General features: G+C 46.5%; 1 protein-coding gene across 3 annotated transcripts in view; it reads left to right on the top strand.

The window, feature by feature from the left end:
- Positions 1-260: 260 nt before the first annotated feature.
- akt1 (v-akt murine thymoma viral oncogene homolog 1) overlaps positions 261-13,489 on the top strand; it is a 30,629-nt gene continuing 17,400 nt past the window's right edge. The window contains exons 1-3 of one of the 3 annotated variants that reach the window (XM_056426063.1): positions 261-412; positions 2,201-2,305; positions 4,681-4,865. In XM_056426063.1, coding sequence (XP_056282038.1) covers positions 4,820-4,865 — 46 coding nt within the window. In that variant the 5' untranslated portion in view covers positions 261-412; positions 2,201-2,305; positions 4,681-4,819. Of the gene's footprint in view, positions 470-2,200; positions 2,306-4,680; positions 4,866-13,489 lie in introns of all 3 variants that reach the window. The other 2 variants (XM_056426060.1, XM_056426061.1) reach the window with 2 other exon arrangements.

Below are 13,489 nucleotides of genomic sequence, written 5' to 3'. Positions count from 1 at the left end.
CACATCTTACAGGGGCCTCTTTAGAACCCCGGGCCCTATTTTTGAAACCACGCCACAGATAATACTGCGGAGTATTATCTGTGGCGTGGTTTCAAAAATAGAGTTCAGCAAGGCCACGCAGCCCCGAATGAGCCCCTGTAGAAACATTGCATTTTTTTTCTTCAATTGGACGGCTGACATCCTACCACTCCTCCTGTGAGTGGGACACATAAAGAGTCGGCGCTAGGACCCGGGAGAGCAGGCTGCCACAGGCATTGCAGACAGCGCGTTTGGGAGGTGTAGTAGAAGAAAAGCAAAGAAACGGAGTAAATGAGAGCACTTTTGTCCAGATTGTTGAAGGACTTATCAACTTAATATACCGCCGAAACAGCTCACTATTATGAGACGGACACATTGTTGAATTCCCGTGCAGGTAAATGTCCGCGTTTCCTTCGCATGGTGAACTACAAGAGGGCGACAGCTAGACAGGGTAGGTCCCCATTGTACTTACATGGGATGCGGTTATTCTCTCCCAAGCTGCCCTGCTAGGCCCCATATCCTTTCTCTCGCTCCATGCAAACCTGAAATGAGGTACTTTCCTGACTTCACTCCGCTTGGAAGTTATGTAGCTGTAAAGTCAAGGGCGTGTAAACGTCTTCGCATATCACGCGTAGTTATTTGTCTACAAACAGCGAGGCTGTCTTCAGTTTAACATTATTTTTTTGGGCCAATTACCACTTTTGAGACACAGCCCTCAGGCACAAATATCTGCAGTCATGTTACTTTAAACGGTTCACCTCTACGAGAAAGTTGTTTTCGCTGGTACTTTATGGCCCAGGAGGCAAATGAAAACAAATGAGCTCAACAAGAGAGCAGCTCATTCATTGTTATGAACCGCCTCTGCGTTTGTTTACTCGTTTGAGTGAGAAAGGTACGGGCAGGACCATCATTGCAGCTACTCGTTAGCTTCGCTAGCTTGTTGCTGTTCTGTTGGTGCGTTCACGTCCAGGGATCCAGCGTCGTACATCTTTGTTGTGACTAGATGCTACCTTGTAGTGGTTCACAATATGGGTTCCTTTGGGTCCACATTTTGCTCCTCGGGGAAGTCGCAAAGGAAAAGTATAATGGAGTGATATTCATATTGTCCTTCCTTGTAATCGGTATAATTGCAAAATGCATGTGGGTAGTTGTTTTGGTGTTTTACTGTCGTCGCTGTTTACATCCCACCTACAATGATGACAGTTATGCATTTATTCACTAAATCACTGTTTGCTACAGGGATTTAGTCAAGAGGGTTTGTTTTTGAAGCGTCTGTAATGTGCAGCATAATGTTACTGAAATTGGTTGTTTCTCAGCCAGATGGCTGGGCAGGACAGTTGATGCAAAGCTTGAATGTCCAACTTGAGATAAACCTAACTCAACCTAACTCAACCTAACTCAACCTAACTCACTGTAATTTGCCTCTCAGAGGTCACTTGTATGTACAGTCTGGGAAGAGTACATTTTCCCCTGACATGTTGTACCATAATGCCTTTAGAAATTTTTGTTTTACCAGTCATGAGACGTGTGTGTGTGTGTGTGTGTGTACTTGGCATGTGACTGGGGAAGACACAACAAGTTGACACAGTGATGCAGCCAGTGGCTCTCCCTGTTCCATTTAGAAAATACCAGTTGCATCCCACCCAATCCCCTCGCGGCCCCGTTGAAGCAATTGTGCCACCAGTCGCATGCAGAATCTGGGGAATGCTCCTTGAAATGTTGCCCTTGTACACAGGCAAAGTTATTGTGCGCCACACGAGATTAGATGTATTCTTTCTGAGAAGGATACGCTTCTAATGCTGGTGGTCAACCATCAGCATCACATGACTGCTTTCTGTGACACGATCTGAGAACACTGCGGCCTAACATACTTTTCATCTTCACTCGTCTTGTTTCCTGGTTGCTCACATTAACAGGCAGGTAATTTGGTTTGCAACAAACCAAATATACCGGCACATTTTTGTGCGTGTCATGCAGATTTTCTTTTGAAGGATAAAAAGGTTGTTACAATCGGTGTATATTGAAATGCATACATGTTCTTCATGAGTCCTAAAGGGGCTGCTGTTTATGTCATCACCAGGTTAAAGCAGTGAGTCTACGAAGCGTTCAAGATTACAGTCGCTGTGGTTTGGTATTCATCTTCACCTACCCACTATTCTTATCATCAGTGATGTGCTTTCAGAGAACTTGATTGAGGAACTTGGCACTGTGAAGTAGATCGTACTGGTTTCATTATGGCATTGAACTCAAAACAAGTGTCGCGTCAGGAGCTGTTTTCCAGCAGCAGGTGAGCATATTCGATATTCTCATTTAGTCGTTTGATTTTTCATATATTCGAGTGTAATCTTCCATCATTGTGAACGTAAATCAGCTGCTGATGCTCTTGTTTACCCAAGCGGCAGCAGTCGAAAACAGATTCGTATCGATCTGTGATGAAAGGAGTAGCGTGGTGGTGACGTTGGCCTAATGTTCGGCTCCCTGCCGTAAACACATGGGACTCTCCTCCGCGGCCCAGCGAGAGACTCTGTGTGTGGCGTCTTTGCTGCATGAGAATGATTTGCATTGAATGGGATGGCCCCGAGAGCCAGAGCCAGAAAGATGAATGATTGAAAGCTGCACTGACGGGGCGGGCGGGCGGTGGCCCGGAGGCCTGAGGACCATGTGACCCACCGTCGGGGTACTGGGTTCATCCAGTGGCTGCTCGCTGCAGCGCTGGCAGCAGCCCAGCTTTTCCACACAGGCCGCAACAGCAACAGGTCGCTCCCATTAAAACAGCAGAGCTCTGTTGTGGCTCCGGAGCCGGTCTTGTGCATGTTTTGCTTTTTTGGCTGTGGTGTGTGTGTGTGTGTGCGCACAAGTTTGTTTGTGTGATGTATCCCGATGTGTGTATATAATGTGTGTGCCGGTGTCACAGAGTGCACTCTTAAGATGTCGGAGAGATCCAACGGTTTGTGTGATTCCTAGTTTGAAGAGCACTTGGTGTGCTTTAAAAAAAAAGTCCCGCTCGACTGTGTGACACGAGCCCAGTGCAATAAACACAAACGCCGAGCGGAAATAAACCGCTTTCACAAACTCACTTTGGCTCGAGCAGAATTGGCAGTGAGCGGCGTGTTGATCGCACATTGAGACGTATTGAAGCCCGGGGCTGTCCTGATATGACTCAAAGTCTGTCAATAGTCACATCCACTTCCTGTTGTTGTCCTCCCCAGTGAGCGAGATGAGGCCACTCAAACAGAACTCTCTTTTGATGGCCGCACTCTGACTGAGCAGCAGCAGGCAAATTGATTTCAGTTGACGGTCAGAGATTGCCCGGTCCAGTATGGGACATCTGTGTGAACCAGCTTGGTGAATGATCATTCTTCTGTTGCTGCCCTGCGGTCAAAGCTGTTTTAATGTGACAAAAGGTCAAGTGTTTGGTTAAGTTAGCCTGCAGGTTTTTTTTTTATACGATGTTGATGAATCACCGATAAGTCTGTGGTATAATTCGGCCCTTTTGTCAGAAAAAAACAATTCATTATATTTGAAACAGCCCTCTCCTGTTTTCTATCATACATGGTGAGATCATTGTTGTATCTTTGTTCCCCTTATTTAGTTTTTATGCTCCATTTGTTTACTTATACATCTTTCTGAAGGCCGTTGCATATTTTACAACTGGTGTCACATTTTCCAGTTTTATGACTGTTTCATGTGTGATTATGATATAATAATCTAATGTGTAAACATCAGCCTGGCAGTTAGCCTTGCCAGGACCGAGGAGCGTTGTTGTAATGCTTCTACAACAACTGGTCAGGTGTGAATACCAACACTCACATAAACGATGCACCTTCACCTCGCCACCTCACCTCCAGGCCCATTTAGTAGCTGTTCTGGAGCTTTTGTTTATATTACATGCATTTCATTAGCGGATGGAGTTTGCCTAGTATTCATGCAATTGTGGCGGGAAATCCTTGATTTGAATCCTTGAGTGAATTTTTGCAAATGCTTAATTAGTTTAGGCATTTAGGCAACCTGTGTCCGAATTGTAAAATGTAATTACCTTCGCATTGAAAATGCGGAAGGTTATGTTTTGATCGGCATTTATTTATTTGTTGTTATATTGTATAAAACTCAAACTCAAAAGAAAATGAACGAAAATTTGGAATGATGATTGGATATATTATTATTATTATTTAATTAGATTTTGGATCAATCAATCGGGTCAAAGGGTAATGGAAAGAAAAATTTTTTTTTTTTTTTTTTTATAGATACATTTTTTTTGTCCAATTGGCATGCAACTAATGCCAAAATGTTCATAATTCAATGCCCAATCTTGTGATATGCGAAGGTATGCGCTCTACCTAGTGCCCATTCTAGTTATTTTATATTTCCCTGCTCTTCTGGTATCGAGTATTTAAAACCCCACCAGGAATGGTTGCGTATGAACAGCATGATCTTTTCCAATATTATGAGACTTAATTGTGAACACCAAAACCACCGCTGTACACAGATATTTTAATCTGGCATTGTTGCAGGTTCCCCATGAACTAACTGTCCAAAACAAACTACGGTCCTCTCGATTCCACTGCCTCTCCTCTGCTATGTTGACCTGAGGGTTAATATTCAGACGTGGACACATATTTGACCTCAATACGGGGCTGACTTGTCTTTTTCTTGAACCAATAGGTAAACGCCATTGAGAAGGGCAGCTGTACATCCCAGAGCCTCGTCCCCAGGCTCTCTCAGGGCTGAGTGAAGGAAACTTGGTCAACAAAGCTGTGTCTCTCCCTGCGGGGAACCTGGATCCTCCACCCTGCCCACTAACATGACCAATGTGGTGATTGTCAAGGAGGGATGGCTGCATAAAAGAGGTAAATGCAAATATTAAGTTTGATTATTTGTAAATAGTTACATTTTTTTATTCAGATAGTTTCAAATGCAACTCCACAGCTTTCTTTTGTGTGTTTTTTTGTAAACTGTTCGTTAGCTCATGTACTAGAAACCCCAACTGTACAACATTGCCTGTTAACAAAGCTGGTAAAGAAAGAATATGCAAATATTTCCAAATCCCTTCTTGATGCATGGTTATACCTTTTTTTTTTTAAACTGCAAAACAAGTACTTCTGCTTGATGAATACATGCACATGGCAGTTTTTATGTCCTCCATAACTACATTGCGCTTTGGGGCATAAATGGTGTACGCTTTACACTTGTTAATTTTTACTCGAATGGTTTAGGTATTTCCCAAATCCACATTATCTTCATTCCTGAGGTCCTTGGATTAGCAATACTTTACTATGGTGCACTATTGACAGATTGTTAATGCTGCAGGCTTGCCTGAACAGAATGACGTGTGCAGGGCGATTGATCACCGGGTAAAAGTATTTAAACGCAAGATCTAATGTAAAGGGCCATGCAGTTGCAGAGTCCCTGGAGGGCCACATTTAGCTGCTCTGACAGTGCTGTGTGGCTCTGTGTTGGGCGTGAGTCCTGTTGTTTGGATGAAGAAGCATTCCTCGCATATCTGCTGGCTTTAAGCAGCTTTATGTGCGCATACTAACTCTGCCTTCAAACTGCAGCGGTCTCACGCAGCCCATTCCACAGCCACCTACACCTCCAGGGGAAAAGTAGGATAAGGAACTTCTCCAAAACCATTGAAGGCTCCGAGGCCCCGTGCCAAGGAATGAGGCTTTTAATTTAAAAGAAGAAAGACTGACTCGGGGGATAAGGTGATGGGAGCAGGTCACAAGGAGAGTTCCTGGGTGTCTTGGAGGAGGAGGGGGGGGGACACACACAGACTGAGAAGGTGCCGCTCTAGTGTGCCCATGCCCCCTCAAGGCTAAGAGCTTAACGGGCTGCTGTTTTAGGAAAAGAGTCAGCCTGGTTTGGCTCAATTGGTGTCAGGCCGACACACCCTGGTCCTTCCAGTGAGTAAAAGGATAAAACGCTGGATGCTCTTGGTGTTCCATTTGCAGCTGCTCTGTTAAGTAGTTGGGAAGTAGATGATAATAATATAGTTTTATCCAAGCCACAAAAAAAGGATTTCCTACAGCTCTTTATAATATTTAACAAGGCAAAATCTATATGTAATTACGTAGCTTTCTGACATGCATCGGAGGCGTCAGGGGCAAACTGCGTGTTTGGGTCTTTTGAGGGGAAACGCAGGACTGCCCTTACTTTGGCATGACGGACACACATTTGGTCATAAGTGCCCTTGATTCTGTAAATCAGTACATTCAGTTATTTCCATCAGGTTAGTTCCTTTCTGTGTATATTATTTGTGCCACAAAACTTGCTTGGTCATTTATTTTCATACCTTCTGCAGTACTGAGGAGAAGGGTGTATTCTGATGGAGAGCAAGTGTAAAATGTAACTGGAAGAGTCAAATAGTGACTCCTAACGTGTGGCAGGAGACGCACACAGACTTATGGCATTGACACAGACACACACACACACACACACACTCTCTAAACAAACAACCCTTCAGGAATAGTGAGTTGGCATCCTGTCGCAGCCCAGCAGCTGTGCCCTGTGAAATGTCACCCAGAGCCTCTGTGTTTTGATTGGAGAGCGTCCACCTGCCTCCTTGACAGGAAGGCTTTTAGTGTCACGCAGTCTTTGCCCCAGAGCCGCTGCACAGAAGGTGAACCTGTCGTAGCCCCGTCTTGCTGTCCATCACCTCAGCCGGGAAGCTCCACCACCATCCATGTTGCACCTTGAGTGTATCTTTATTGTGTGGTGGCGCCACCCAAGTGACTCACATCTCCGTGTGGGCGTAATAATAAATGGCTTCTACCGCTTCCAAGTGTGTTGAGCATGCTCATTACTCCCATGTGTGCACTCAAAACAACAATTTAATGTTTTACAAAAGATAGCCCTCCGCATTTCCATCAACATTGTGTGTGTGTTCCGTGGACGCCATCTAGCACCACGCTGCATTCACATCGGCCCTGGCGAAAGAAGGTGCGGTTAAAATGTGTCCGTTTCCTCCAATACGGTCCATTTAATGGTGCCACGCGATGAATGGATTTAATGGTGGGCCGGCCACATGCACAGCAGCTTGGACGGCTCCTGTCCACATCCATGTCGCTCACTCCGGTTATTCATGTTCAGCACGCACGTGTAAACTCTGTTGAGGCTCCTGAATGAAAGGAGAGCAAGCATTGTGCCGTCGTAACCGGTAACCCCCCCAGTGGTGCTAATCTGTCATTAGTGCTGTAGATTCTCAGCCTTGAGGTGCTTTGCACATTTGTTCCAGACAGGCTGCGCTCAGTGAAATGATCTCATTCTGAAGGACACACCTTCAGACTTTCTCCCTAAGCCTTGTGCTGCAGTAATGCGTCTGGATCGCGGACACCGCCTCGGATGTGTTGCTGTGACTGTTATCTCGGCTTTCTGTTTTGGAAGGACGGTTTTGGAACGCAAGACAAAGCAGTCGACGAGGACGGGAGTCGTTTGGACGTACGTCTGGACATGCAAATGTTTGAGTGTATGGACAGTGTGAAGGATATTTATTTAGGTTCCACTGCCAGCAGGACATTACGCAGTGCCCTTATGCACAGACCGCATCACAAGTACAGGCTTGCTAGAACACTGTAACTTTGTTACTATCATAACCAGTTGTTATGTGTCCCCAAATGGTACTTCTGCTTTAGATCCTTCGCAGAGTGCACCCACACACTTTGAACGTGCCTACGGCCTCTAGTGGCCACAGAGACCGAGCAGCATGTTATTCCTTTTTGCAAGTGTGTTTTTCCGAAGTTTCCATCAAAGCCAGAGCGTCATCAGACATCAAAGAGGCAGATTGTGGGTTCCCTAGTTTCCAGGGAAGTGCCGCGGCCAAGAACCCAGTCAAGCTCAACAGAACAGCGCTCGCTTGTCCTCCCTTCTTGCCTGGCCCTTGTTTGTTTGAGTCATTTGCTCCCTGACAAGTACAAAGAGTCGGCCCCTTCGTTAGGCTAACGAAGTCCACAACAACTGTTGGATTTGGGTGTCACGCTCAGCTGGCTCCGACTCGAATGAGAGCAGGGGCGGGATGAGAGAGGGAGGAAAGGAAGAGGGCACACCCGTAGAGATAGTGAGGGAAACATAAAGAGAGAGGGAGGGAGACAGAAGTTGAGCAGCGTCTTTGTGATGTTCACAGAACATTGCTCAGTGACCCAGTTGTCCTCAGCAGAGCGGATGGATGTTGTGTGCGACATGCCACGCAGTCCCTCTCGCGGTTCGGCGCTCATCAGCTGATTGGCTCCTTTGCTGGTCATGCGGCTGAAGGACGGACATGAGCTGCTCCTCTCAGCGAGACCTGGTTGCTGGTCCAGGAAATGGCACGAGACGCAGAGTGGGAATGAAAAGGGAGAGACGGAGGAAAAGAAGCATGCATGGGTTTTGTGAAACGCCAGACACGGTAGTAAGTGGCAACTTTTTCATATCTGTGTCTGAGGCATCTGGTGAGCAGGCATCTCATACGTCTGCCAGACACTATTACAATTAATTTTCTTTCTGCATTTGTGATCTCAGACAGGGAATGTGGTTCTCCCTGCTCTGTTGAATGCTCTTCAAAGGAGCAGGCCCACCTGATTAAGAATGTCTCATGGTGCTGCAATGCTGACTGGCTGCCAGCGCTGCCGCTCCTACACATCCCCTCATTATGGCTGTCATGGGCCACACACTGCTGCAACACGCACACAAACCGACACCATAAGTACTGCAGAACTGGAGCAATTTGCAAATGTACGCCTATGCTGTGAGGCTGTTGCACATAACAAACAAGTCTCTAGTGTACATAAAGTTATTACGTCCTTTTTAAGTGGATCCCAAAATGTTTATCTTGACGCTTGTGGATAATGTGTCATGGCAATAAAGTTACCTTAATTAGTTATGCAATGCTCTACTCCTTACTTAAGTAATGATTGGATTATTTATATAGTTTTAAAGATATATATACATTATTAAACTTATTGTGTATCTCTATTTGTACAAACTAAAGGGACTTCTTTCATTTATAAAAAGTCACAAATAATACTTTCAAAACTCCATTCAGCCAGTGATGATATTCATTTACACTGCAATTCTCTAAAACAAGTTATGAAAAGATAAATAATTTAAAGGAGAAGATTTAAGATTCCTACAATATTTCTTATAATCATGGAAGGGCAATGTGTGTGGAAAATATATTATAGAAACTATGGAAAAGATAATGGGGATTTTTGTAGAGGGCAAAACTGAGTAAACTAGAATGGGCACTCGGCAGAGCGCATACCTTCGCATATCACAAGAGTGGGCATTGAATTATGAACATTTTGGCATTAGTTGCATGCCAATTGGATAAAAATTGACGGTAAAAAGAAGATGTTGACCTTTGCATGACCTTGACCTTTGACCCGATTGATCCCAAAATCTAATCATGGTCCCCGGATAATAACCAACCATCTCACCAAATTTCATGCGATTCGGTTTAAAACTTTTTTTGTTACGTGAATAACACGCATACAAATAAATAAATACACGGCGATCAAAACATAACCTTCCGCATTTTCAATGCGAAGGTAACTAGGAGATATCATTCTGTGATGACGGGTAATTTAGTGCGATGACTTAAACTACTTAAAGTAGATGTCGCATACATAACTTTAAACAACGTTTTGCAATGAACTAAACGATAAATAACTCAAGTCTTGATCATTTGATATCCTGACACGACCAAGTTGATCACCAGCTGATCTGCCGGTCTAGGAAAGGAGTCCCTGTAGGCGCGGTCCAGCAGCAGAGGGTGTCACACCGGGAAGCCAGCGTGCTGCCCGGGTGTCTGGCCGTCAGCGCGGACCCCCTGCTCGAGGGTAATGGGAAGCAGTCTTCCTGCTAAATGTGGTGGAGAGAAGTAAATTACTGAGGGGCAGCTGTCGACAGACAGACAGGCTGGCATGTTGGAGGGACCAGGAGGCTGAGGGAGGTGGCACCTCCACCGTTCGCCTCCCCTCGCGACAAGCCTGCTGTGTGCTTACTTTGCTGTGTAAAGTCCGCCTGCTCGCCACAACTGGTCGGCAGCGCACTCTGTGTCAGTTACTCCCTTTCTTTCTTTGTCTCAATTGTTGCCTCGCTTTCTTCCTCACTGTCCTTCCTCTTGTTCGCTTCCTTTCTTAATCCCACATTTTTCCTCATCTCTTCTAAATTCCCCTTTTCTCTCCGCCTCTGTCCCCACCAGCTCACCCCCTCTCGGTCCTCCCACTTCCAGCGCACACTCCTCGCCCACAGCTCCACCATCCTGTTGCTAGGACAATGACCCTGCTGACAACTCAGACCCATGGCGGAAGCGGCTATGGACCAGGAGAAAGCTCCCAGTCTCCCACATCAATCACATCACTGGCACCAGTTTAGGGAGGGTAGGGGGGACGAGAGATAGCGGGGATGCTCAGCTGTCTGCAGACCTAAGAGTTGACTGCATGGTCAGATATGTCCCCACAGCCTCCACATCAGCTTATTGTGTTCCTCTGAACATATTTGACAAGTTATTCAGAGGCCTTACAAAAAGGTTTCTCATACTATTATCATTTCATTTTCCACAGCTGTCTCCAGAAAAAAAAGAAGCATCCTCTGGAGTAACCCCTTTATTGTTTGGGGGCATTTAATCTTACACTGGTCATTGAGAGTTCATTGGCACTAATTTGCTGTAAATAACGCGTGTTTATTTGTTTGCCATGCAGTAACCCAGTTAACTAATCCATGGACTGCTTGTTTACCCAGGGAGAGGGGGCAAATCTCAGCCCCAGTGTGGCAGGGGGGGGACTTCCCACAGTGTCTCCCCACAGTGTCTCTATGGTAATCAGCAGGTGTCACTCACCACGGAGAAGAAGTGAGGGCTTTCTTACGAGCGTGAGAAAGCAGGGCAGCCTCCATCGCACAACCCCCATCCCCCGTGTTTTTTTTTCCTGTTGGGGTAGCAGCGGCAACCGCAGTGACAGGGAGAAAGAGAGAGGGATAAGGGGACGAGACAGAGAGGGCTACATTGGAGGCCAGGGTGGCCCTTCCCCGCAACCTGTTGATGCTGCTGCCAAAGCGCTGGCAATGGAGTCCCCCATCCAGCTGCATGGGAAAGAGAGGGGCCAACAAAAGAGGTGTTTAGAGGAGGGGGATGTCAGGAAGACATAAAGAGAAGGGCACAACATGTAGGAGCCCACACTCCTGGACAGTTTAGGATGGCATATGAGCCTGGTCCTTCCTTATATGGTCACAGTAACAGAGGCAAATGGGGAGACGGGTGTCCGGGCAGCACGAGAAGCCCAGCCCAGAGCTCTGCGGCTCAGAGCAGCGGATGGTGTGGGGCGGAGTTTGTCGTTGCTGGGGCTCAGTGGTGACCCCTGCATCAGGGAGCCTCTGGAGCGGGCGGCTCATTGAGATGCAGGGCACGGGGTGGCAGGCCGCAGCTGCAGCCTACAGGCAGGACCCGGCAGAAAAGGGCCGAAGGGATGGCGGGGGCGGCTGAGGAAAAACCAACAAAAGGCGCAGCCCCCCCCCCCCCCTCGCTTTGGAGTTCTAATTCCCTAATCCTCAACCTCCGCCTACCCCCCCCCCCCCCCCCCTCATCCGATTCTCACCACTCACACACATACACACGCACAGTTCATGCAGTTACCACTGGCTCCCTCCCTTCCATCCCCAAGCCATGAATGGCCAGACGGGGACAAAACCCAACAGCAGCCCCTTCAGGAAGTCCAACCACTGGGTGTGGGCACTGAGAGGCACATTTTGTCTGACCCTCCCGTGGTTCACACTGCGAGTGCTTACATTCAGTCACATGTCGTGTGTGTGCATAGTTTATCTCGTGGCAAATGATTGAGGTGGGCCTCTTTTTATTTATATCGTTGTTCTTGAAATTGTATTCAATTCCTTTTGAAGTAAACAAACTAAGACGGAGTAGGGGAAGGGGTGGCGTGCAACGGAGCTGTTAGTTCAGACGCATTGTAAGGACACTGTGGCCTCTCCTTTTGGGGGCCGCGCGATGAATGCTGCATGATGCGTCTTATTAAAAGCCAACAAGCCACAGCAGCTGGGACCGCAACATTCCTGTCGTTGTCACTTGGAGACGGACAGAACAGGACGCTCCTCACTAACCTCTGTCACTCGCGCTCTCCCTTCTGTCTAAAGCCTTCCACAATGTTTTCTTTCTTTTATTGATTGACCCTTTAATGAGTCTGCCTCGCCAGCCCCTACTGTTTAGTCATCATAAGCCAAAGTTGAACTGCAAATGGCTTCAGGGTCACAAGAAAACATTTTAAAATGTAAATCCCTGTGGGTCTGTTTTTCCTTGAGGACTCGGGTGATTTGTAAGGTTGCACAAGGTCTTCTCATAATTTTCAGCATCTGCAATACGATTCACTTCGATTCACTTTTAAAAGATGTCGAATAGATATCATAGATAAAAGTTGACCTTGTTTTAAGTTAAAGTTGACTGGGGTATTTTTTCAGATCGCAAACTAATATGCATAGACATGCAGTGAGTTATGATTTGTAAGAGAAGATGATGCTCCACAATGTACAGCTGTGGCCCTACCTTGTTGTTGTTGTTGTGTGTGTGTGTGTGTGTGTGTGTTAGAGGGCGTGGCAGTGACAGGCTGGAGCTGTCCACACACACAGGGCCATGCAGCAGTTGGCAAATAAAGATGAATTCTGTTGTGTTTGGCAGCGGTTCTTCGTTCATTATTTTCCACTTTGCCCAGTGCGCATCCCAGACCTCAGCAGCTGCTTGTCATGTAAAGACACTCTATCAGGCCCTGACAGCTCCTCCCATGCACACACACACACACAGGGTACGCATGGCTCATACACACTTCACTTGAGCTCACACCCCCCGCTCGCAGTCCTGCATATGTGGGGAACATATGTAGTGATCTGTCTCACTACCACTTCACTAGGCACAACTCTTTGTGCGCCGCGTAGCTTTTTCATCCCCTCTAGTTCGCTCATCTCTCATCTGGTGTCAAACGCTTCTCCTAATTTGATTGAGTTCGGCCACATGTCTGCTGTCGCACTTGACTTTTATGAGAAACGCTGTGAGATCGTTAGTGGATTTCCTCGCAGCGAAGTGCGTCTCGGCAGTTGCAGTGAGACCGGACACTCGAAGGCGGATTTGTCTCATCTAGGTTGTGGTCAGTCTGCCTGTCAGCCAGTTTCCTGTTTTGAAGAACGTGTTGACGTCAAAAGGGTTTTGTTTACATCGGTGACGATGGACGGACTTAAAAGCAGAAGGCTCCCGAGTGTTATGAGTCCCATTGTTCTTTTTCAGCAGTGTGCACTGTGTTCCTCACTGTACACCGGATGTATTAGGGGTCTACTCCCCGAAGCATTGAAGTTAAGTCATTCAAAATATTGAAAGCAGGATATGGGAATCGATTTTATTTGAGGGTCTACATTACAGTTTAAATAATATAATGCTTTTTCCACATTTACTCTCCTAACAGCTGTCACTTTCACTTTCTCATCATGTCAGGGCTGAAGAAAG

Source organism: Pseudoliparis swirei, chromosome 11, assembly GCF_029220125.1.
Source record: "Pseudoliparis swirei isolate HS2019 ecotype Mariana Trench chromosome 11, NWPU_hadal_v1, whole genome shotgun sequence".
NCBI lineage: Eukaryota > Metazoa > Chordata > Actinopteri > Perciformes > Liparidae > Pseudoliparis > Pseudoliparis swirei.
This window is presented reverse-complemented; position numbering and strand designations above follow the sequence as displayed.